This window comes from Dermacentor albipictus, chromosome 8 (genome assembly GCF_038994185.2).
Source record: "Dermacentor albipictus isolate Rhodes 1998 colony chromosome 8, USDA_Dalb.pri_finalv2, whole genome shotgun sequence".
In the NCBI taxonomy this organism is placed as follows: Eukaryota; Metazoa; Arthropoda; class Arachnida; order Ixodida; family Ixodidae; genus Dermacentor; species Dermacentor albipictus.
Genome location: NC_091828.1, coordinates 74,488,928 through 74,514,954, shown reverse-complemented (window position 1 = coordinate 74,514,954; position 26,027 = coordinate 74,488,928). Strand labels below are relative to the sequence as shown.

The 26,027-nt window shown below is 45.7% G+C and overlaps 1 protein-coding gene and 1 long non-coding RNA gene across 5 annotated transcripts in view; one reads left to right on the top strand and one right to left on the bottom strand.

Annotated features, from left to right (window-relative positions):
• LOC135920917 (sodium-dependent glucose transporter 1A-like) overlaps positions 1-26,027 on the bottom strand; it is a 116,310-nt gene that overhangs the window by 3,138 nt on the left and 87,145 nt on the right. Inside the window, exons 1-3 of one of the 3 annotated variants that reach the window (XM_065455195.1) lie at positions 15,650-16,410; positions 1,465-1,591; positions 194-352 (exon numbers count right to left, since the gene is read on the bottom strand). In XM_065455195.1, the coding sequence (XP_065311267.1) occupies positions 194-352; positions 1,465-1,591; positions 15,650-15,721 (358 nt within the window). In that variant the 5' untranslated portion in view covers positions 15,722-16,410. The other 2 variants (XM_070522872.1, XM_065455205.1) reach the window with 2 other exon arrangements.
• On the top strand, positions 8,638-11,340 carry LOC135920908 (uncharacterized). 2 transcript variants are annotated; one of them, XR_010570358.2, is made up of 4 exons: positions 8,647-8,708; positions 9,864-9,898; positions 10,820-10,894; positions 10,959-11,340. It is a non-coding gene; the product is annotated as an uncharacterized lncRNA (long non-coding RNA). The 2 variants fall into 2 exon arrangements; XR_010570357.2 differs by having other exon boundaries at positions 8,638-9,898.

The window sequence follows — 26,027 nt, the reverse complement described above, 5'->3', positions numbered from 1 at the left end:
GCACGCAAAGGATAAAATATAGTGTTACTGCTTTCTGTGTACCATTCGTAGCTTCAGGTAATGTGTCCCCCTCTCTAAAGGACTTTCTGTTAGCGTCTTCTAAGCATCAAATTCTGTTCACCAGGAAAACGTCTGATCCGTTGTGTTTGCAACGTGCGTTGCCGCGGAAACTGAGCGAGTGTACAGTGCTTACCGGTGCCAAATGCGCCCAAGCTGAGGCCTTCGAAGAACACCATGACATGTGCGACTGCCAAGTACCCGCTCAGGGGAACCATGAGCACTGTGATTGAGCTCAATATCATCGTCAGGATCGATATCACTTGCGTGTTGTAGGTGTCGTACAGTTTTCCGCCTGCGTATTCGTGGGAAAAAAGCAAAAACAAAGTAAAATGTAAAATACGGGGGGGGGGGGGGGGAGAGCGGTATTGAACAAAAGCAAGCAACATGAACTGCAGTGGTAACTTTGCACCAGAGGGGTTTCAGCCTCGTTGTTAATGTTTCACCTGTGATGGAGACTATAGTAAAAAGATGATTAACGGCTTCAGAGATTTGTTTCTTTTTTCTGGAAGCAAACGCAGGAATAGAGAAAATTTTAGCAGATAGCAGTTAATTAAATGCATTGCATTGTAGACAGAATCTTTATGAAAGTACGGCGGCATTTCTTAAAGGGCCATTTTTGTGCCTTTCAACGTTTTTTTTTCTTGCATCGCATACTCAAAGAATATTGCACTGCACATTCCCTTTTCTGTATCTGTTGAGCATACATTATTTTCACTTCTATTCTCATTTAAAGCCAGGTAATATGGCTTTAATACTGGATACTTATTATGCCATCGCAATAGGAAAGCGGAAACTTTTTTCGCCTACGCGCTGTTAATGTTCGAATCCATTCGCACAGGCGGAGAGGTCTCATTTTCCCAAGGAGGGCCGGGGCCCGACTCGCCCGTTTGCACTGTTCCTCGCACTTCTTTCGCTCCCCGATTTTCGTTCCCCGCATCTTGTTCCCCGATTTCTTAAGCTCTTGTCATAAGCGGCGCTCGAGCGCAGGGATTGCTGGCGAAACTCACAAGCCAAGATCTTCCTGCAGCCAACGGCATTTTATTGGCCGTGTAATAATGTGAACATAAGTTATATAAGATTTCATGTGGTCATATGGAGCGCAGCACAACGCGGTGCTGTAATGCGTGCATAAGGACTGGATCTGAAGATTTAGACGCAGGACACAAGGGGATGTGCAAACTTACAACTGTTGAATGACCTTTACAATAAGAAAACCTTTGCAGGACGGCTGCTCGGTTTCGCGTGGCAGTGCAGTGTTCCGCTATACTTCGTAATCAAGTGGCTCATTACAATACCTCACTGGATCATATATAGACTGTTGCACGCATGGGGATATGGGGCACATACAGTTGTATTTTTTTTTCGACAGCGAAAAGTCAATTCTGCTTAAGCGCTCATACATACCTAACAGAGAGCCTATGAGGTTGCCGATGCCACGCGTAGTGATCAGATAGGATACGCTTGAGACACTGGCGTCGTAGATTTCCACAAGGTCCAGCAGAGCCACACCGGTGAGCGCGACAGTCAAACCCTGCACAGAAGCAGCCACCAAACATATTTGCCATGAGAAACCTTCAAGATATTTCAAGACCAATGCTATCCCTATAAAAAAAAAATTGCAGGGATGCAACCGCTATGAGATACTCCTTTCCAAACGTTAGACGCTAACGCTTCTATACGAAGAGTGAACTGAGACCCCTGTCACCTGATAACAGGTTCTTCATTGTAACTAAATATTCTTTCAGCGGGGCAAATGACACCTGGAGGTAAAAAAAAATATGCAACGTCACGCATACATGGCGTACGAGCGCCTCGACGTGTAAACATTACGTAGATCTTCTCTCCCACCTCTTTCGCAGACCTTCTGGCTACAGTGTGCGTATACGTCGTTCATTTCAGTATCGGTGGCACTATATGGTAGACGCAGGAAAGAAGCCTTTCAACAGGCTTGACGCTGTCTACCTACCAGTTGCGTAGCCAGAAGTTTTTTTTTTTTCCGGGTGTTAGGTGTTAGGTGTTGGGTGTTAGCCCCTTGCTCGGGGACGAGCAAGCGGGGGAGGGGGGAGTGAGGAGGCAGCTGGGATGACCCCACACTAATACAGGAAATTCGGGGTCGGATGTGCCACCTCCTGGCTACGCCAATACTACGTACCCACTAGACAAACTTCAGGAGAAACCATCTTTAAGACCTTCCTTCACGTCTTTGCATTCAGTCTGAAAGAGAAGTATCATATGGAAGGGGGGCAGAACGCCATACGACAAAGCGCAACTTGTGTAGATGCAGCTTCGGAATCTTTGTGCTCGTGGTCAGGAAGCTAGTGGAGCTCAAGTGAATTTTCGTCTACTGGCACTTCAAATGTGCTTCTTTCTTTTTTTTAGAACAGCAATGGTCCACGTTAAGGTGCGTTTTTAAAATTATCAGTTTGTTGACGCAGCTCAAGAAAGAATAGTTTAGATGCCTCGTATAAAGACAAATGTGTAATGTATCTTACTTTACATAACACAATTCTCATTTCACGCTAACGAACTTTTAAGTAATGAGCGCGCATATCCGCCTGCTTTGTTGTTCCCTCCGTTATGGCACCCTATATTATGAATTGAATATGTGAAAACTTTTTGTTGTCACCTGTAAACTTTCAGGCTCTTTTGAGCTTCGCAAGCGGTCACTGAGGCACTGCACAATTACTGCACCTATCTAAATCTCCAAGCACATGGGAGAATATTAAAGCGTTCGTGGAAGTATTGAACCTACCCCTTGTTGCTTAATTTCCAACCTTGCTCGATCTTCTGGCCTCATACACAGGACCGCATTGCCGAAAGTCCGACTAGGAACCATCACAATCATGACCTTTACAAGTCCTTGTAACCAGTTCTTATCTATTGTAATTCCGCATGGCCCTATTTTCTATCACGGCTGCATTCCTGCTACCTTTCCAGCACAATTATATATCCACATGCCAAGATATTTGTGTTAGGCACCATCTCCAGCGTAAGCTCCTGTACCCCATGCTCGCGGCCCTGCTTATGAATAAAAATCATGACTGCCGATTTTTCTTACTCAACGTGAAACCTAATCTATCTTCCTCTTTACCGCAGATGTCCAGCAATCCCTGCCAATCTTCCTTGTTGTCAGCCATTAGTACTATATCATCCGCGTAAATCCATCCTGGTAATAATCCATTCTTCTTGCTTGAAAAAAGAAAGGTTGAAGCCAATTCCGCTCCTCCCTAATTTGGTATCTAATCCTTGTATGTGCATCATGAACAACAAAGGTGACAGAGGGCATAAGCCCACGCTGTATTTCTATTGGCCCAGATACCTGTTATTTTTATTTTATAAGCACCTTGTTACTTATATAGATATATTTTAAGAGATTAGTTACTCCATTTTTTACATCTAGTGTGACCGGTATGTCCCACAATCCTCTTGAATAACACTGTCATAAGCTCCCTTGATATCCGTAAATGCAAGACAGAGGGGCCTGTGCTCCTTTTCTGCTATTTTGACACACTGTGTCAATAAGAACCGATTGCCGTCAAGCCTCCCTTCTTTCCGGAACCCATTTTGTAGTTCCCCTAGCACCCATGTCTGCAGTCTGTCCTTTATAATCTGCATCATCATCCTGTAAAACAATGTCACTATAATGGGACAGTAGTTGTTTATGGCAGCTTCGTCCCCCTTTTCACTAATATATCACACTCACTCTGCTTCATCATCATCATCATCATAATCATCATCATCATCATAATCATCATCATCATCAGCCTGGTTACGCCCACTGCAGGGCAAAGGCCTCTCCCATACTTCTCCAACAACCCCGGTCATGTACTAATTGTGGCCATGCCGTCCCTGCAAACTTCTTAATCTCATCCGCCCACCTAACTTTCTGCCGCCCCCTGCTACGCTTCCCTTCCCTTGGAATCCAGTCCGTAACCCTTAATGACCATCGGTTATCTTCCCTCCTCATTACATGTCCTGCCCATGCCCATTTCTTTTTCTTGATTTCAACTAAGATGTCATTAACTCGCGCTTGTTCCCTCACCACATCTGCTCTTTTCTTATCCCTTAACGTTACACCTATCATTCTTCTTTCCATAGCTCGTTGCGTCGTCCTCAATTTGAGTAGAACCCTTTTCGTAAGCCTCCAGGCTTCTGCCCCGTAGGTGAGTACTGGTAAGACACAGCTATTATATACTTTTCTCTTGAGGGATAATGGCAAGCTGCTGTTCATGATTTAAGAATGCCTGCCAAACGCACCCCAGCCTATCCTTATTCTTCTGATTGTTTCCGTCTCATGATCCGGATCCGCCGTCACTACCTGCCCTATGTAGATGTATTCGCTTACGACTTCCAGTGCCTCGCTGACTATTGTAAATTGCTGTTCTCTCCCGAGACTGTAAAGCATTACTTTAGTTTTCTGCATATTAATTTTTAGACCAACTATTCTGCTTTGCCTCTCCAGGTCAGTGAGCATGCATTGCAATTGGTCCCCTGAGTTACTAAGCAAGGCAATATCATCAGCGAATCGCAAGGTACCAACGTATTCTCCATTAACTTTTATCCCCAATTCTTCCCAATCGAGGTCTCTGAATACCTCCTGTAAACACGCTGTGAATAGCATTGGAGATATCGTATCTCGCTGCCTGACGCCTTTCTTTATTGGGATTTTGTTGCTTGCTTTATGGAGGACTACGGTGGCTGTGGAGCCGCTATAGATATCTTTCAGTATTTTTACATACGGCTCGTCTACACCCTGATTCCGTAATGCCTCCATGACTGCTGACGTTTCGACGGAATCAAACGCTTTCTCGTAATCAATGAAAGCTATATATAAGGGTTGGTTATATTCCGCACATTTCTCTATCACCTGATTGATAGTGTGAATATGATCTATTGTTGAATAGCCTTTACGGAATCCTGCCTGGTCCTTTGCTTGACAGAAGTCTAAGGTGTTCCTGATTCTATTTGCGATTACCTTAGTAAATAGTTTGTAGGCAACGCACAGTAAGCTGATCGCTCTATAATTTTTCAAGTCTTTGGCGTCCCCTTTCTTATGGATTAGGATTATGTTAGAGTTCTTCCAAGATTCCGGTACGGTCGAGGTCATGAGGCATTGCGCATACAGGGTGGCCAGTTTCTCTAGAACAATCTGTCCACCATCCTTCAACAAATCTGCTGTTACCTGATCCTCCCCAGCTGCCTTCCCCCTTTGCATATCTCCTAAGGTTTTTACTTCTTCCGGCGTTACCTTCGGGATTTCGAATTCCTCTAGACTATTTTCTCTTCCATTATCGTCGTGGGTGCCACTGGTACTGTATAAATCTCTATAGAGCTCCTCAGCCACTTGAACTATCTCATCCATATTAGTAATGATATTGCCGGCTTTGTCTCTTAACGCATACATCTGATTCTTGCCAATTCCTAGTTTCTTCTTCACTGTTTTTAGGTTTCCTCCGTTCCTGAGAGCATGTTCAATTCTATCCATATTAGACTTCCTTATGTCAGCTGTCTTAAGCTTGTTGATTAACTTCGAAAGTTCTGCCAGTTCTATTCTAGCTGTAGGGTTAGATGCTTTCATCTATATAGAAGATGAAAGAAGATATAGAGGATATATAAGATATAGAAGGTCAAGACCCCTATCGGGGGCTTGACCTTCTATATCGTTTTGCTCACTACCTCACCTAATGTTTGCTTACACTTTGGGTCCAATGTCTTTAATATAATTGTGATGCCATCAAGACCTGTTGACGTGCTTTTAGGAACTCTCTTCTATGCCCTTTCCCACTTTCTTTATTCAAGCGGAGCCACTACACTAACTGGCCTATCCTCGTCTGATTAAGTACATGGAATGTTTCTATGCTCTTGAAATGTTTCTGTCACCATTGTTCTTATACGTCCCACTGCATCATCCCCTTCTAGGCGAACACTTTCATCTGTAGCTCTAAACCTCTGCTCGCGATTCGTCTCATTACTCAAGGAATTCAGTAGTTTTCAAAATTTCTTAGCTGCTTTTCTACCATTTTTGCTTACTTGTGACATCTACTTGGTCCCCTTTCTTCTAATCTTCTCATTGATCAAATGGGATGTTTCCCTTATATAGTTTAAGAAGTTATGCCATTTGCTTTCTACACATGCTTTTTCTTTCTCTTTTTATTTCCTTTAGCCCTTTCCTTAGCATAGGGTAGCCTATTACACTGGCAAACCTCCCTGTCTTCCTCCCATTTTGTCTCTCTTCTGGTTTACCCCACTGGTTAGAATATCTGTATTCTCTGGAGGATTCCTGATATTTCTCTGTGGCGTTCTTAACCTCCTCATCCCACCAGCTCTTTGGTTTGCGTCTTCTTTTAGCCACCTCTACCTCAAACAGCCCTGTTAAACTTGCGTATGTGCATTTTGTTTTAGTATCCTCAGAAATTACTTGCTCAGTTTGTTTGGTTGCTAGTTCCAGTTGCTTTTCCGAGTAAAAAAAATCTTATCTGGTTGTTTACCATCGTGTGTGTTCAGTATCCCTAGCCTATTATACATCCTATGTGACATTAGTGCATAATCTATCGTCGAATGCAGGCTTCCTACGTCCCATATTATGTGCCCTTCACACATATCAGTACTAGTGTACATAACTGAGTCTTGCCTTTCACACATATCCCGCAGCATGTTGCCTTTTGAGTCTTTGTACCCTTACATATCTTGTATGAGTGCGTTAACGTCTCCTAGTATAATTATCTCGCACCCACCTCCTAGATCATTAATGTCACTTGCTACGTATTTTACCTTTTTTTTCCTCTTTGGCATTTACTACTGTCGACAGATGTACAAAGCCAAATAGTGCCTGCTTCCCTGTCACTTTGCCTTTTAGCCATATTTATTCCTTGCATTCCTGTTTCACCCTTTGTCAATTCGCACTTTTATGAATGAATGCCCCAATTACAACTCCCTTTCTGCTGTCCTCTGTTCTTCTGCAATATTTCCATGGATAGTCAGGATTACACGGTGGTTAGTTCGTGCCCTTAAGATGACTCCATTAACCCGTATACGATCAGCTTCTCCTGCCTTAACTGCTCATCTGTTTCCTCCTACATCAGCCTATTCCTGCCAACGTACATGCTAATATACCCTATGCCTGAATTAAATTAGCGCTGGTGTTTACGTCTATTTCTTCTCCTCACACTATGGTTCTTGAACCCTGGCGCCTATCGGGCTCCAGGACCGTCTTTGCCTACAATGCCTCTATGGGTCCTCCCAAAAAAGCTGTTGCATGGCGGCCTACCCTTTAATATAAACTGGATGGATGGATGTTATGAGCGTCCCCTTTGGAACGGGGCGGTTGGTTGCGCCACCAAGCTCTTCCTATTATACTGCCTAATTTCCTACCTAGGTTCAAAAGAAAAAAAAGAAAAAGAAAAAAAAACCCACGATGAACTCCTACAACCAAATTTTCTGACTCCCTATTGTGAACTTTGCTTTTGTACGCCTCCGTTTTATGTCGTTTCCCTACTTTTCTTCCACCAATCTTTCAGTCGCCTCTTGCTAATGTACATTGCGGACATGTGCACTTTTTCCGCTGTTTTCGCTGAACGCAAGGGCTTCAATGAGGCCAGTGGTGCCTAAATCGACCGCTGTGAAGACGTCTGTCTTCACATTCTAATAAAACATGCTCCATCGTTTCCCTAGCTTAACCGCAGCAAGCACATGCTTCTTCTTCCTTTTACATCTCGCTTTATAGGTGCGTGTTCTAAGGCATACCGATCTCGCTTCGAAAAGTAATGAGCTTCCCTTTGAGTTATCACAAATTGTTTCTTTCTCGATTTCGTTTTTTCTCTTAAGTAGCTACTCATGGCTGGTTTCTTTTCCATTGCCGCCACTCATGAGATTATTTCAGCCTCTCTGACTTTCCGCTTTGTTGCTGTGTTGCTCAATCTCCAGGCCGTACACTTGCTGGTAAGCTTCCTAGTTCTTTTCCTCCAGTGTGAATCAAAGTTTTTTTTCTGTACAGATACCTCAACACTCTCATAGCCCATTTACTTTTTCCCATATTCCTCAGTCGTTCTTCATAATCAATTTTACTGTGACCTATGAGTAAAACCTTTGAGATACCAGCGTCACCTATCAGTGACGCTGGCAAATAGGCGCGACGACGGCATGTGGCCTCTGAGACTATAGTATAGACCAGAACACGCTAGTCTCGCACCCAGACTAACCGAACGCATACTCTCGCACCCGGGTTGCCCGGTCCATAGAGTTAGTAGAACAACTCTAGAGGAAAAGCTGGGCCGGAAAAGTGGGAACCTCTAGGGCGCCGCCCTGTTGCTACTGGTCAATGTGGCCAGCGCAATTACTATTGAAAGAGCTGAGAACAAGTACAGGTCACCTTATGCTTTGTCACCTAAAAACGCATACCTGATGGCTTTATGAAGGTGGTACGTTAATATTAAGTTTACAGAAAGCGATCGCTAAGTCCGTGACTTATGTAAATCACGATGTACGCATTCATGCAATAAAGGATGACGCGAATTTCGGTTTCGAATCTGTTTTTTGGATGCGTAGTAGTTTCGTTTGACATGCGATCGCGCGTCGACATCGGACGCTACACACTCGTGCCTTATGTGCCACCGAAGCCCCGAAGTGGTCTGGCATATATACCTTCACATGTAAGTAAACGAATTTATCTCCTTGTTGAGAATATCACGCGAGTAGGCAGCTCTTGTGGTACATCACAATCGTTCGAGAAGCGTCACAGTAGAGCATTTTTCTGCATGCGGAGCGGTGTTTTTATTTGCAGGTTTCCCTTCAGTAGGAAATTGCTGGACAGGCGGACCAGCGCACCGGAATTGTACTGGCGAAGCCACAAGCAACTCAAAGAATCTGTTTAATTGTTGCACTTTGAACAATCATGCTTCTACAAAGGCCACAGCAGAAAAACAGCCTGATGACCGAGTATTTCTGTGCCACGAAGTAATCAAGAGGCGAGTGCCTAATGCGGACGAAATAGAGTGCATCGAGACTTAGAACGACAGAAAGCTGAGCTAGTTCGTAAGGATTCATTATGCAAAACAGAGGTGGGGCGTGCAGACAGGACACAAGAGTAGAGAAGTGGGCGGCGCGCGTGTTGTTTGCTTGTAAATACTCTACTCTTGTTTCCTGTCTGCACGCCTCACCTCCGTTTTGCATAACGAGTGCATCAAGCCACATATTAATAGCTTAGGCGTTTTATTAACTGTGCAATATTTTCAACACTTCCTTGTATGCCATTTCATGTAGCATATCTTTTCTGGTCACAAATTTGTGCAGCGAATCTATTTGCATGATCGACTCCGGGCCAGTGGGACCGTTCACTTGCACTTGATGCTGAGTCTTTTACATGTACCCATAAACTGCAGACATGCACATCAGATCCCTGCGAGCACTTTCAAAATTCAATTATTTTCGACAACAGGCACATATGCAATACTGACATAATCCGGAATACCACTAAGCAGCTGGGACACATTTTTGTTGACCATACTCGCAGGTAAAATAAGTACATCATGTGGACAGCTCCAGCTCATTTTCCTTAAGTCAGTGTGTACAAGGGTTATGCAAAAATAATTTTTTTCTCGCGCACCGATTATTTTGCTTTATAAGCAAGAGAACCCACCACGTTAGTGTAACGTATCTTGTGCATCACACTAATATGTGCTTTCATTTACCAAGTGAGATGAGTTACTTTTATGGCTCATTCAGTCATATCACACTGCAAGCTGCATTCATCAATCTTCAATGGGATTTTGCAAATGTTTAATGAAACATGTTTCCCTTTTATGCAGATATGCAATGGCAAGCCCTTCCGTGTGTTCCAAAGGTAAAATGTAAGCTCTAAATTAAAGAAGACATTTCTAGTCAGAAACAAGCAAAAATAGTGAATGCAGAGTATCAGAAGCCCAAGGTACAGAAATTATGAGAAGTGTCGAATTATTTTAAGGAAAGAGTCGTATTTAAAAATGCAAGACCCTTTAGTGGAGGTCAAGCAAGTCAATATAGGTAGAATACTCTGCAAAATTATGCGAGTGAGGGGATGTCAAAGAATGGGTCAGGAAATGCATTGTTTTTCTGCAAAACAAAAGCTGATTGCCATTACATAAGTCACTTTAGCATCATGATAAATTCAGAAATAAACCAAAAAACAAGACACGCAAAAATAAACAAAACATTTAATGATATTTCAGCAGAACTTTTTGTTGGGCTAGTTGCTGCATATTACTGAAGTACTATAGCGCCAAACAGACGACACAAGAAGAAGAGACACGGACATAAGCGCTCGTCCGTGTCTCTTCTTGTGTCGTCTGTTAGGCGCTATAGTATTTCAGCCATTTAATGATGCTCTCTCCACACTGGGATAAATAAAAACAAACACATCACATCTAATGTGGACATATCAGATGCCTTGTGAAACATAAAGGAACAATTCAGTTTCGAGCTATGGCACTTGCCGCATAGATGTGGGGGGGCCTTGCACCAATAGTGATAGTTACCACTGCATTTAGAAATTGAAAGCATTCGTGCAGACAAGGATGATTCTTTATATTTTTGGCTACCACTTCAAATGCCTCCACCAAGTGTTACAATGCTGCACGCAGCCATACTAAGGATCTCGCAACAACACCTGCAGGTAAAAAGCAGAAGCAGTCAAAGTGCTCTTTTAGGCAAGAAGCGTGCAAGAAGCAGAGACAACTGCATTTATTTCCATAATTCCCCATTTAAATGGCCTTTTCTTTTTGCTTAGACAATGCCTACGCCTAGCCACAGCAGCTCCCTCATACAGACTCCGCAAACCAAGAGGCCGTGGAGGCAAATGCAGGTAAGAGGCAATAAGCAATAGCACTGGTATCGACATTCATCTAATTTCTTTTTATTTCGTTTAGGCAGCCAGCACACCTCGAACAGCCACCTTGACTGCGGGTGTGTCACCCTAGTCGCCAAGGAAACATTTGAGGGAAAGTGACAGGCAATGTGAACAGCCACTCCTCCATGTAAACAATACTCTTTCTCTCGGATGACTCCTACGCCTCACCACGCCAGCACACTTGTGCACAAAGATGCCGCAGAGGCACGTGCAGGTCAGAGGCAAGAAGCAGTGGCACTGGTGTCGACATTTACCCAATTTCTTTTTCTTACACTGAGGCAGCCAGCACACCTCGAACAGCCACCTCGACTGCGGGTGTGTTAGTTGATCCCTGTTGTACATATGCTCATAATAAACTTCAGTAAACTTGAACTTCATAATAAACTTGAAGGCAAATGGTACATTGATGCATTGTATTTTTGAACATTTATTGTACACATACAATATATGTTATACTTTGCAGTGCTACAGAGCGTATTTTGAAGCTTCCCCCTATATTTTGCACCTTTAATTACGTATGTGTTGTGTGGCCCTCAATGCAGTTCATGTTGTAGCAGCTGCTTTGTCTGTGTATCGCACATTGGCTTAAGCTCGTGATATCCACATACTTCTCTCACATATACAAAATAAAGTTCTATGTAGTCCTCAGTGTTACAACAAAAAATGAAAGTAAACAATCCGATCGTGGAATTATGTTTATTACAGTGATTCCTACGACAGTTACTGACAAGTTGACAACTTGAACTGGTCAATCGGTCCATAGCCTCCTCTATTTTTCAAAAATAAAGGAGGCTATGATCCGTCATGGCAAGGAATTGTATGTATACATAAAAAAAGGGGGTATGTGTGTGTTTGTAGTGGGGGTATAGGATTAGGGCGGTACGAAAAAATGTACCAACACCGTCCTCTAGACCAATTCCGTTGAGGTACCGTAACAAAACGTATTATGCATAAAGTTCATACCACCAACTCTGATATTACTACAGACGCCAGGCGACGCGAGCTACATTTGTCATGATGCATTCGCGACTGCACCGGATGCCCTCCACATTATTCTCGTTAATCGTGCTCACTGCGCCGAGGCAAAAGAAAGACCATGGGCGCAGGTGCCTTTAAAGTATCTCGACCTTGCGAGGCACGGCTGCGCGTGCCAGGGGAGCTGTCCGTGCGAACACTCCCTGGCACACACCTGCCTCGGCGGCCCCAACCTACGTACCGTTCTGCTTCGAGCTTTGATCCCCCCACTGTCCCTCGGGTGCCCTGGAGTTCCTGCGCCGCCTGCTCTACTACCATCTCAGGTGCTCTCCTGAGACTTCCGTTTGTCGGTTACATGTGCCCTACAGCTGGATCATTACTTATAATAATAAAAAACCCGATCTATCGTCACGACGATAGATCGCGAAAGCGGCTTTTGCAACATACCGCGCCCGTGCGAAGATAAGTACGGAACGCCAACGAGGAATCTGACCACAGCTTCGAGCTCGTAACGTCGTCGAGTGACACTCATGCAACAGGCGTGACCGCTGAAAACCGCATACCGCCAGAAGCTTGAACAGGATCATCCCTCGGTTGCATAACTGCCAGTTCTACGGCCAACATGGACCACACCCACACCATCCCGCAACATAGAATAAAGAACCGACTTATGAAGCCCAAACACACGGCCGCACACACACATCACAACACTTCAAGCGAGACGCCATGCTGCTACGCTGCTACTGTTGCCGGATTAAAACTGACTACTGTCACCAAGTCTAGCAAGCGTCTCAGGAGCTGGCAACCTCGGCGCGTAGCAACATGGCGGCGCTCTTGAGGTTCCCAATTTTAATGCATGGGCCCTATGGGTAGCTTGTCCTCTAGAGTCAGTATAGTAACTCTATGGCCCGGTCGACCGGCGTACTGGGCTGCCAAAGTGTGTTCGCCGGCGACCAGTAGACATGGCAAGCGCCAGCTCTAGGGCTCCAAAGTGCGGAAATGTGCCCGTTCACACGGATCCAAAGTAGAAGAAGTCATCTGGGCATCATTGCGTCGTGTTTGGATGCCAAAACAACCAGCGGAAAAGGAGCAGGTTGCTTAGCGCTGTTTGCGAAGAGCACAACACACGTAGGGAATGGTGCCGGTGCGGTGTTTTCAGCCTGCGCCGATTTCCATCCGCAACGAAGAATGCCAAGCTGCGCCACCGGTGGATAGCTGCAGTGAATAGGAAGAACTACCAACCCAGTGAAAATGCACGAGTGAGTATTCGATCTGTGTATATTTTGGTGCCACGTTCAACTTTGCGCCCTACAAACGTAATACGCAGGTTTGCTCCGAGCACTTTCTGGGCAACAAGCCTACAGAGCAGAATCCCGCGCCGGTGCTTCGCCTTGGCTATAACAAAAAAGCAAGCCTTTTCGTGTTTTCATTCAGGCAGAGCTCCCGACGGTTAAGCGGAACAGTTGAGTTTGCGGTTAGCGATACTTGCAGCTGGTGCACGGAATGACCATTAAGTGTGAACGACAAGTTGTAGGCCTTGCTGGTGAGCGTTATTGCTAATGAAAGTAAACCGAAGTCTGCTCGTCACGTAGCATGCGTCCACAAAAACGTAAACGACGACTACTCGTCGCCGAAGGTGTTCTTGCAGCGCACCTACCTTTACGAGCTGGTGTTGCAGGTGTCATTCGTAACGAATTCATTTGAGCCTCCTGAGCTCTAAACTGCGTGCGGGCTGTTATGCGGGGCAAAGCGCAAAATATTTCCGTTCATATGGCGAGGAAAATAAGGTGCTTAATTATTCTTGTATTTTGTAACAAAATTTTGATCGTTCTCACTAGTTTTTTTTTTACTGTTTTCTTTTCTAAGGGAGCGCCAACAATCCGATGGCCTCGCACAAGCAAAACAGGTCTGGTACCAGGTAGCTGCAGCTGGTGGGGCTAATTTCTTGAAATGCAGGTGCGGTTGTTGTTTTGTAGCAAAGGGGTCCTGATGATGCAGCTTTAAGTAGGGATGGTAATTTTACGTGCCCTGTCATGGTTTGTGCAACTGTACAACACCTGCATCTGTCATGCTTGCCCTGATATACGGACTTTGACTGCACATGTAGTTGAACATTATAACTACTGTAGTACCTCATTTTCCAATGACTGCAGGTTTAGCATCATATGCTGCTTGTTCGAGTGCTGTAGGCTTTTGTTCTGAATGTTGTACTCTTAAGTGGTTGCACGATACAATTGGCCTGGTGTATTTTCTATTTCATTTTGAGAGGACTTTATATCTTCGCAAAAGTGATGGCATGGGAAAGAACTACCGCCCTTCTTACTATAACATCTATTTTGTTTTCAGTGTGCAGGTGGTGAAGGGCAGGCGTCTGCTAACCAGGCAGTCAAACGACCTCGCCAGTTGGTTGCCAAGCGCGGCCAACCCAGTAGAGACCATTACAAACAACACCAAACTGAAAGTGCAGATGACAGTGTTCTGCGTGCTTTAATAATATATGGCACCGACACAGTGCTGTAAATTCCTTCACAGGTTACGTGCCAAAAAGCTCACAGGTGTTCTAGCATATAGCGCGCGGTTTGTACAAACGTAATAGCGTACCTACCCGATGTATTCGCTTCTGCAGTCTGCACAGCACTCAGTGTGTCCATTGTGGACTTGCACGAGGTCTTGAAGTTTGATTGAATCCAGACAGCGAAAATGACAGGTTAGAAAAAACGTGAAACACGCCTTCCGCCCAGCCAAAAAGCCCAAGTTTCGCTTTCGCGCCGGGTCGCATCTCCCGGCGTGGCAGCCCAGACCTGCTACTTCGCGGCGCTTGGGATAGATGGCGCGACCGGCGCTCATCAATATGGCGGCGCCCTTTGAATGCACGGTGTTCTGGTGTATACAGCCTGTAGAGCTTGTACTGATTTTGCTGCGAATTGGCAGACACGCGAAATACAATGCGCCCTTGGCTTCAGTTGCGCTGCCTCGTGCTTTCCGGGCGCACACACAGATATAATCACTTAGGTGCATTATGCATGCGAAATTCAAAGCGTAACGGAATAGCGTCCGGCACGCAAACTACGCTATCACGCGGTGCTAAAACTCACTTCCTGCAAAGTTCGTTTGCGGAACGGTAACGCTGTTTCCCTTAACCCCGCCAGTACGCTATCATTAAAGTAAAGCTGTCTAATGTGAAATGCGAAAAGGTATTTGGCATCTGCCGTACACATATTTTTTCGTGAGTCAGTGAGGTATACAGCAATGTACCACCAATGAAGCTGCATGGAGACTGCTAGAGAAATTACTGCTTCTATCGAAGCAAATATATATGTGCTATAAAAAAATAGAAAGCGAGGAAAGGCAAGGAGGTTACTTATACTAGAGTTTTCTGTAAGCTGTCGTGCATTGAGGGAAGGGGAAGGGTAAATGGTTTATGAAGGGGGTAAAAGGAGAGAGCAAAAGGAAGAGAGAACATGATTAAAAGAAAACAAAAACGGATAAAAAAAAGATTATATATTATATTCTGGATACGTATGCCGGCATAATCAAGTTACGAAACTATGAATTACATTACAAACACTATTGACGCTACAACACATTTACAAATCCAGGAAATAAAAGAAAAGAAGGCTATAAACTATTTTACAGAAACTTATGACGACATGATGCATTTCTATACCGACAGCAAAAAAAAAAGTACCTTCAACGAAACCGTAGGTCACTGGAGGTAAGTAACGCATCTCTCACCATTCCAAGGTTTCCCAGGCCCAAGTTGAAGGTCCGGCCTAAATTCAGCCATAATCGAGCTTGCGTGGGCATCAATGCAAAGGACACTGTGCGCGTGTATGTAGATCATGCGCACTGAGGAGGTTATCGGGGTGGGAGAGCAGGAGTAAGAATCGTCATCGGCAACGCTGTCACGAGAATCCTCGCAACCACGCTTATCATATCTCACTCTAACCTACATAGAGATAAGCTAAACATAGCGCACCTCTTTACTCGGCAGAAAAACGGAATTGCTTTATGGTGAACTGGATGAGAAAAAAAAAGTAGCCGTGTCGCGTAATCTGAGAAGCAGCGACAACGATAACTCTCGCGTTATCGCGCACAACCCAGAGAGGTTCACACAACGCACACCATAAGAACAAGCGATAGTGAAAGCGCGAGGCTCGCCAGCCAGGGGCTACGGTAATGCGAGTCCGGAGTCCGAATGAGCGCACGAAGTGAAACGAATGTCGCTGCACAGTGCACCGTGCGAGACGACGGGGTCGCCACCGCGTTCGCGAACAGGAATTCAATCCGTCTGACGTACGTTACCCTCCGCCTTAGCGACAAGCAGCCTACAGACGAAACGCATCAACGAGCGATATAAAACAAACGCCCTCTCCCTCTCGTTTCTTCGCCGTCGACACTCTCCTTACGCGTGTTAGACTACAGCTTGGAAAACCCGCTTTGACCGCGAGGAAACTTGTTCAGGAGAGCAAAATCACGGCCCCTCGATGACAACACACACGGCCTGCTGTACGTGGTGGAGACTGCGTAGCAGGCTTAGTACACCGGGCCGCCGCTGTAGCGCTACCGGTCGGGTTGAGTGGCCGAGGATATTTGCGGCGGTGTGAGGCACGGCTCTTGCACTGCCGTATTATCGTTGTTACGGTGTTAACCTTGACTGGTCAGCGACTAACGAAAGTGCTGGGAGAGTGATGCTCGTACGTGAATATAGTCACAGTTTGTTTTACAACGGGGCTGTTGCAGTGATGAGACTAGCTGTAAAACGTCACACGCCTGTCTTAATGCTCAGCGCTCTGGGTAGAAGCAGGAGATACCGTATTTACTCCATTCTAAGCAACCCGTTTTTTTCACGATCGCGATGCCCAAAGTGAGCGGGGGTGCTTAGATTCGAAAATATCTAGAATGACCCCCCACCCTCCTTCTTTTCGCTGCGACATCGTGACGAGATAAGTGCGAGAAATAACATTTTATATTGTAAACATTCAAAAGAAAATCGGTGCAGACAGTGAACCCACCGCTTGTGTCGGATGCTCAGTTACAATCACTGCCACTCGAGTTCGTCGCACAGCTTGAACCGCCGCTCTCGGTATCCCACAGCAGGTCGTCTTCCGTTTCGTCGAAGTGGTTTGTGATTGAGCACTTCTTAGATGATTTGACCACAACGTCCACTTGGACGCGCTTCCAAGCGTCCGAATTCACTTGGGATGGTTGATGTGTACGCTTTCTGCAGCTTTCGCCGTACAGCCGTACAGTCCGGCTGTGCGGCGAGATCGCACCGCGGACGCCGGGCCACCTCGGGACTGCGACGGCTCCGGCTCGATGACAGAGTGAGCAAGCGCGTTTGGCGGCCTTGGCTACGTGCTCTTCCTAACAAATAGGGAGGTGCTTAGATTCGCATGCAAACCTTTTTCCTAATTTTTTCGCGGGAATAGAGGGGGGGGTGCTTAGAATCGGGGGGTGCTTAGAATCGCGAAAATACGGTACCTTGCGCCATCGAACAGCCGACTGCGTTTAGAAGGAGTGAGAGGGAAGGAAACGAAAGCTTCCCGGTAAGCGGCCGCCGGCGAACAAAAACAAAAGCGAGGCGCTTATCACGAGCGTCGCCGACGCGCTCTAGCGGAAACAGCGTGAAATACGGCTATGGCTGAGTTCACGGGACCGGAAAACGACCAGATGTCTCAGCAGCTCAGACAGGGTGAACGGCATTACGTATGATGAGACATTCATTTGAGGGATCGCCAGCCGTTGGAGCGCCGGCGCGAGTAAGAGCGGGCGTGAGAGAGAAAATCTGGGGACTTTGGTTCCTTGAACATATGACTCTGACTAGGCACCACAGAGGAGGTTTCTTAGCGCGTGTTGTATGCGTTTGTGCCCAAGACATGCCGGCATTGCGGAGTGCGGTCGAGTTTACGCTCCGCCGCTGGCTGCCCGCGCGGTGAGGCAGTGAGCAGAGACGCACCTTGGTGATCGCTGTGTCTGAAGGGACAATGGTTTTTGTATAAGTCGCGGGTCACTTTTTTCGTCGCGACAATGTATTTGATTTTTTTACAAGCACTACTACAGGAGGGCACATGTAACTGGCAAATGGAGGCCTCAGGAGTGCACCTGAGGTTATAATAAAGCAGGCGGCGCAGAATCTCCAGGGCACCCCAGGAGTAGCAGAGGGACGAAAGCGGCCCGCGGGTTGGGGCCGCGAAAGCCGAAGCGTGCCAGGGTGTGATCGCATAAAAGAATGGCTGGCCGCGATAGCGGACAGCCGATCTTATACGCACCTGTCACGCGCATGCCTCGGCAAGCCCAACCCGTACCAGTCCGGGTCGCAGCGTATTTGCAAGTGCTAGTAGGTACAGCCACTGGTGTAGTAACGGGGGGGGGGGGGGGGGAGCCGGGGAGCCGTGGGCTCCGGGTACAAGAGGACAGTGGGGAGGGGGGGGGGGGGTGTCATATACGTCTGAAGACACCCGGAAATTGTCGATATCCACTCCTTCCTCGACCACACCCGGGGGTAGGGGAGGTGACAGAAGACCTATGGGCCCCAGTCGCCAGAAGACCTAGCTACGCCACTGGGTACAGCCGGGCGTGGCACTTGCGAAGACGCCGAACGCGTGATTTGCATGCGCGAGTAAGAGCGGGCGCGAGAGGAAATGTGGGGACTTTTGCTCCTTGAATATATGACTGTGCCTAGGTACTACGGAGGAGTTTCTTCGCGTGTTGTATGCGTTTGTCTCTAGGCGTCCCGGCAGAAGTTGCGGGGCGCGGTAGTGCTGAACTTCGCGTCGCAAGTAGGCGGCTGGACGAAATTATTTTTATGCAATCGTGTTGTTTTACTCATTGAAACAACGTGTCATTATTTCGCATTATTGGCGGTGCCTCCAGGACACCAAAGCGGCAACGGGGACACTAAAGCTAGAACCCGGACTGGTCCGTGGGTAGGAGCTCGCCGAGGCCTGCACGTGCCAGGGGTGTATAAGAACGGGTGTGCGCGATAGCGGACGCCAGATCTTATACACTTTTGGCATCCTGGCACGCGCAGGTGTATGTTTGCCATACAACAATAATCGTCATCTGCCTTGCTTGCGTCTCCTCTCTTGAAAACTCGGCGCTGGCTACTTTCCTGTCGAGAATGCTGTTTCAAGCTGACAACGCGAAACCGTTCGTGACTAGGAAGTACCGGGCTCGCAGCGTTAAAGAAAGGAAATGCGGGAAAGACAGATGACGAGTATCGTTGTTTGGCAAGATACGACCCAAAGGGTGTTAACTTTTTTTAGAGTGAGTGCTCGCGAAATAGGACGTCAGTGCCCGCTTCTTCACATACTTCACCGTGCCGGCAGCCTGCGTCCGAGCGCAAACTCCGCCCCTCTCCGCAATGCCAGCACGTCTAGGGACAAACGCCTACAACACGCGCTGAGAAACCTCCTCCGTAGTGCCTAGGCAGAGTCAAATATTCAAGGTGCAAAAGCCCCCAGATTTTCTCTCTCACACTCGCTCTTACTCGCGCCTGCGCACAAACGGCTGGCAATCCCTCAAATGAACGTCTCGTTTATATATGGACAATTGGACAATATATGGACGCACCGGGGCGCACCGTCGCGATTTGCCGAATTCGCCATTAGATCACTTCTCAGCGCTTTGATCTGGAGTCGGGCGATCGGAAGGACCATTCGAATGCAGTCTGAGCGCCCCTTTTCGACCGCCGCAAACGAGATGGGCGGTGGCTCCGCGGCTAATGATAATGATGATGTTTACTGTAATCCTCTTTTGAACGGAGCGTCGAAAAAGAAATCACCTAGCCTGCTTGATCTATCGGCAGGTTTTACTGCATCTACAACCATACAACACTTTGCGTATCATTTTGGTCATGAAAGCCTCTATCTCTATATATTGTAAATCTGCCTACGCTTGCAACGACTATGATTCTCTCACTCTCTTTTCTGCTTTTTTTCCACCAATACTGTAAGTGTCTCTAAGTTATCTCAACTGGTGACCAGTTATAATTCCTCCATGCTCTTTGAATCCCCATGCTTCTGGAAGGTGGACGCTTCCTGCGGGTTTCACTGGGCGAACATCTCGCCATTCCATTGCGGTGTGCCTATGGGTTTCCGGAGTTTTGTTGCACGACACACAGGTCTCATCCAGTGCCTCATATTTGCTCCGGTGTGCTTTTGTCCACAGACAGCCTGCTCGAGCCTCAAACAGCAAGGTATACTGCCTATTGCGTTATCCCCCTATGGACAACAGACAACCCTGGAACGTCGTCCGGATCACGTTGCCGGAGATTAAGAACGTCCTCAGGACATACGGAAGAATCCAAGGGACGTACTAGAGAGAGAGAAAATAATGCAGAGAAAGGCACGGAGGTTAACCAGAGGTAGTTCCGGTTGGCTACCCTGCGCAGGGGGAAGGGTTAAGGGGGATAAAAAAAGAAACAGAGTGGAAGGGGGAGATAGAAAGAAAGGGAGACAAGCACGAACAAAGCGCGTACACTACAGAGTGGTAGGGGGCGGCATTCTTAAAGTCTGTCGTGAAGCTCCGTGGACTGCAAGAACCTTAATAGCGCGAGTAAGGCCTTCAACGCGGATGTTCTTTCGGAGCATTGGCCTAAAGCTTTTATTTCTGAAAGTGGACGATTGTCCAACTAGTCCAGTACTCTGCACATCACTCGTCTCTCAGCACTGTACCGCGGTCAGACACAGATAATGTGTGTTAGCGTCTCGTCGAGGTTACATGTGTCGCACGTGGGGCTGTTGGCCATTCCTATGAGGAAAGCATATGAGTTTGTAAAGGCAACGCCTAGCCACAGACGGTACAGCATGGTCTGTTCACGTCGTGGTAATCGAGGCGGGAGGTGCATTCGTATGTCCGATCCCCGAAGCTAAGCAGCATTGGGCTCGGGCAGTACTTGGGAGGGACGTACTAATGGACGTCCGTAAGACTATAAGGCGCAAAAAAATTGCATTCTGGGCTGGCCCGACGGACGTCAAAAACGGACGTTCTGAAGTTTACAAATTTTATTACCGCTTTTCACTACGTCCAGCCGATGTCTACGGGATATCCGAATGTCCACTGTAAGCCCAGAGAGGGACATTCTGTGGTCCTTGGATATCCTTAGGACGTCAAAGTAGAGGATCTTTTGCGGGCATTTGTAAAGTAGTTCTAGGCGAGGCGTATGTACTCTGCCGCTGACAACGTGAATTTCAGAACAACCGAAATTCGTAATAATTATTTATTAGTGCCAAGGGCTAGAGTAGATAAAATAGCAAACTTGAAGGCAGTCAGATTTTAATCCATTCCTACTTATTAATCTTAGAAATCGTGTCTAATTTGTGATAATCGTGACCGAATTTCAAGCTCAATCCTAGCAATAACGAAACTGAGCACTCCTCGCCGCTACCTCAAACGGAAACGTCCCGTGACTAAGTTCGATTAGTTTGATAGTTCGACTAAGAACGATGGCATGTCGCAGCAAATAGTGATACCGCATGTCGCGGCAGAGGTTTGCCAAGCAAAGCGCGCCATCAGTATGTGCCGCAATTTTCAGTTTCAAACTTTGTCGCACTTTTCGTCACGGAAGGTTTCTACCTGATGTGATAGCGGGGCTGGCTTTTCTGCATTCCCAGTGTGCTCTTTTTCGATATTTCCTGGATTGAGCATTGACTGTCGTAGATGAATATCTTGAATCAGGTGCAATTTTCAAGGATTTTTTTTTAGTGGAGGTGCATTTAAGTTTGACTGGCTCCAAGTTTGGCATTTAAACCACCCTATGTACCCCACCTCAGTGCAGGGGAGCAAACCGGAAACTCGTCTCTGGTTAACCTCCCTGCCTTCCCCCATCTCTCTCTAATTTGAACAAATTTGTTAACTGTGTTGAAACTCGCGATGCTAGTGGCAAAGTATGTCCGCGTCGCCTAGAAAACTCCTCTAAAGAAATACCACGTTCGGTACTCTCAGAGCTCTGTTATAAAAGAATTTATACTAAAAAAACACACTTGGATGATCCGCAACGAATGGAGAGGAGAGCTGGTAAGTGGGAAATTGATTTTCTTAAATGCGAATATGCGCACGCCAGGAGAGCGGCAGTAATTTTAAGTTCCATGCATATTTGTCCACTGGAACACCAGATTTTTCTCTTATGTACATCACTGTCTTACTGCACAGGGTCTACGCTCTGTCAGAGCCTGTTGTGTCCCTTGTTTCACTGGTTATGTTGCGAGCATACAGTTACCGTCAGGAATATTAGTATAAGTCACCGCCAACATATGTGATAGGCAAAATTTCAATGTTGCTGGAACCTACATTCATGTGAACAAACTGTATCACTTTTACTTGACATCATTGTAGTGTATTTTTTACGCACAATCTTGCAAGTTAGATGCCATCCCACAATGAGCAAATAAAGTATAGAACAGGCACTTGCTGACTAGTACATATACATCAAGAGAAAAAAGGCAGTACGGTAGAGCAGGAATTCGCACGAAAAGTCTCCCCGAAGAGTGACGCACATACTATTCTATAATCTGTTACTTTTCTGGTCTATGCATTATTTGCATCTCCAAAACAAAACTCATTTTTCTATTTCTCAGCAGTCATCTCCAACATTTCCAAAGCATTTACTGCATATAGTGCAGCTTACTCTATCACTACAACTGTTGTCCCATTTCATGTATATATGTGAACGCTGTTGGCTTGTGCAAACTTTAGTCCCTTGTGTGCAATAAGGAGTGTGTGCACACGTTAACAACTATTGACATTCTGGATTAGGGCATCGGCAGTCTAAAACAGGTACACGTCATATTTTATTAGTAAAAGCAGCAGCACCAAATGGTGAATTGCCACACAATAAAGCCTAACTTCATGAAGACGTAAAATGTTGAACACATGGGGTATTGCGACTAGATGGGCAGTGGTGCAACTCTTGACCAGACAGAATTAAACCACAAACATGGGCGGCCGAACGCATGGTATTGACAAAAAAGGGCAGATAGGGAAACACTTATCACAAACTACATCACAGAAATAAACATGTATAGTAGACGCGAATTCGTAGCAAGTAGCGAATTAAGCGAACAAAATATGATACCAACATGAATGGTATAATCAGGCAGAATATCTTACCCGACGATGATCACTCGAGAGCAAGGAAGCCACAAATCAGATAATAAACACAAGGACCCTTGAATAAACACTAGAACCCATGAATAAATAACGCGAAGATGTGGAAATGATAAATATCCCCAAATAAATTAAATTCTGAGGCTTTTACCCAAAACCACGATATGATTATGAGGCTAGCCGTAGAGCCGGGACTCTCGGATAACTTTTTGGCCATCTTGGGTTTTTAACGTGCTCCCAGTTGCAAGGTACGTGTTTTTGCATTTCGCCTTCATCGAAATACGGCCTCGGCGGCTGGGATTTGATACCGCGCCATCAGGCTTAGCCGCACACCAAAGCCACTACCATGGCAGGTTATCACAAAAAAATTTCAACTCAAAAAGTTGCAAAGTTAAATGTCATTGTCGTTACAGATGACGCAGTTAGACAGAGCAGTGAATCACCTCACTGCTGACAAAATGCAAGAGATATGAGATATAACATGCTGCATACATTCAAAATAATGGAAAGGTCAATGTCCTTGTGGTAAAAACAATACTTCTCACCAATTCGCTTGTAACGCCACATGCTTAAGCAAAAAGTATAAAAATTCTCCAGCTACTCAGTGACTGACGTTTCAGCTAAGCATTGAAGTACACAACACGCAAAAAATAGGTTGCTGCAAGCATGCAATTTAGAGGGACCAGACAAACTCAGAACTTCAATCGAGATAACCCCGCTGCTGGAAAGATTGCCTCTCGTATTGCTTAAAACGAGCCATGTCTTTCTCATGAAACATGGATTTATAGTTTTAATTATTCACTAAAGGTCGCGACAAATGACCTTTGGTGCCCCACGTGGCAAAAGCGAGAAGATGCGTAAGACCTGTGTACGCGATTCCTGGTCTCTCTATTAGTATTGAAATGCAGTACACCTTTTTTATACACTTTATAACTTTATCACTTACACATTATAACTTGCAATGTGAAGAGAGGCCTTCGTTTAGAGTGAGCAGAAAAGTGGCTATGCCCTCGCCTTCTTTTGCGATGAGTTGTCTTGGCTCGTCTATCGACAGAATAACGACAACGGGGGCCAGCCAGCCATGACGCAGGCGTGTACTAGGGGGAAAACGTGGTACAAATATAAGAAAGGTACCGTATAAGAGCGCAAGCTTATTGTAAAAGCTTTTTATTTTCAAAAACGGTTGAAAAGGTCAAAATGTAGGTGGTTAACCACAGATGCACTCACGACTGTGAAAGCACAAAGATGGGCGGCTTTCGCAATTTGCGAGGCGGGCTATCGGCATCACTTCTATTACTCAGCTTAGCGGGAGCAGGGACCCTTGCTTTGTTAGAGTCTGCTCAGATCGAAAAATTCTATTTGTAAAATATGCACAAGCTTTTGGAAGCAGCCACTGCAGGTGGTAACACTACCGAGGGTGAGCATTGCGTTGTGCCATAAAAACTAGCGTGCTAAAAATCGGTTGTCAGCCCCTTTAAACTAAAATAAGAATTTATCTCTGGCAGCAGTTAGTTGCTTAGACACGCGTGGCAGTACGCATAGAAGTAGATAAAATTTACATTTGCTGTAATAAATCATTAGAAAAGGCACCGAGACTACTTCTTTTGGCAATACGGTTTCCGTAATGTTTCACGTTGTAAATTACGTTGAGAAACTTTGGCCTCATCAATATCAAATTTGCCACAGTGACTAACCAGCGGTGCAATTGGTGAACAACAATATAATGCCTTTTCTACCACTAGTATAGGTTTAGGTTCTACTGTCACGTGACGTCATGACATAGTGCGTGGTCACGTCAAAGCAGGGCTGCCATGTTTTGACACTTGCTCCTGCCCGCTCTGTCATCCACTATGCTGCTACATCGCTTCTCAGAATGAGTAGCAGTATACGAGGCGACCGAGCAAGCCAGACCGAGTGTCAAAACGTCACGTTGTCCCCACACCATGTCACCCCATACCGTGTCATATTAAACACAGTATCCTCCAAGGAAAACACCTAAATTGGCGAGAGAAAAGTTATTATAATAAATTATTTAGAGTACTCTGAGCCACGTCAAAACATTTTGTACTTTAGAGGTCTAGGCCCTTCCTATAACACACAGAAAAATATAGTTGAAAATATCATTCTAGTACCGGTTTAATGCCGATGCGGCAAAAAAAAAAGGTATCTGACAAGCACTCGAGTAACAACACCTGATTGAGTTGATCACAAAGTCTGTAGAGAATTCTTTTCACTGTATATCTTTAGAGCATTGTTTTGATTTCTTCCTCTTCTGTAAGAGCAAGAAGTTTAGTAGAAAGCAGTAACGTCATTTCAGAGTTTTAAAAATCGGTACAGACTAGGGATGTGCGAATATTCGAAATTTCGAATACGAATCGAATATTTTCCTTATTCGAAGCGTATTCGATTCGTGAAATGCATATTCGTAAATTCCCGAATATTCGAGGATGGCCGAATAATGGTTGAAACGGCGAATATTCGGACAGACTGTGAATAATTGAGCAATTAACGAATTATATGCTTGCTCCTCATTCTCCTAAGAACATGTTTATTCACTGAGAGCTTCACATGATCCGCTCATTATCTGTATGCTCTGCATCAAGATGGCAAATTGGGCCACTTGGTTGGGATTCATAGTAAGGTTCGTTACAGCGCAACACAAAACAAGGAAAAAAGAAGGTACCAAACGACGACACAGCGTTACAGCACTGTGATCTTAAGTGCTGTAACGAACCTTGCTATGAATGTGTACGCTCTGTTCCTGTCTATCTGTATCAGGCCCGTGAGACATGACCAGTTTCGATTTTTTTGACCAAGCTTTATTCCAGGGCTCTATCATAACAATATATGATGTACTTTCGGGCTTTGTAAGTATGCGCAATAAAATATGCACATAGAAAATGTTACCTGGACAAATGTTGTCACAGTGCATAGGGAGCCCTTACTTTGTGAACATGTTGAGCAGTCAATTTTCCTTCGCGATAATCTGTAAGAAGCGTTTACC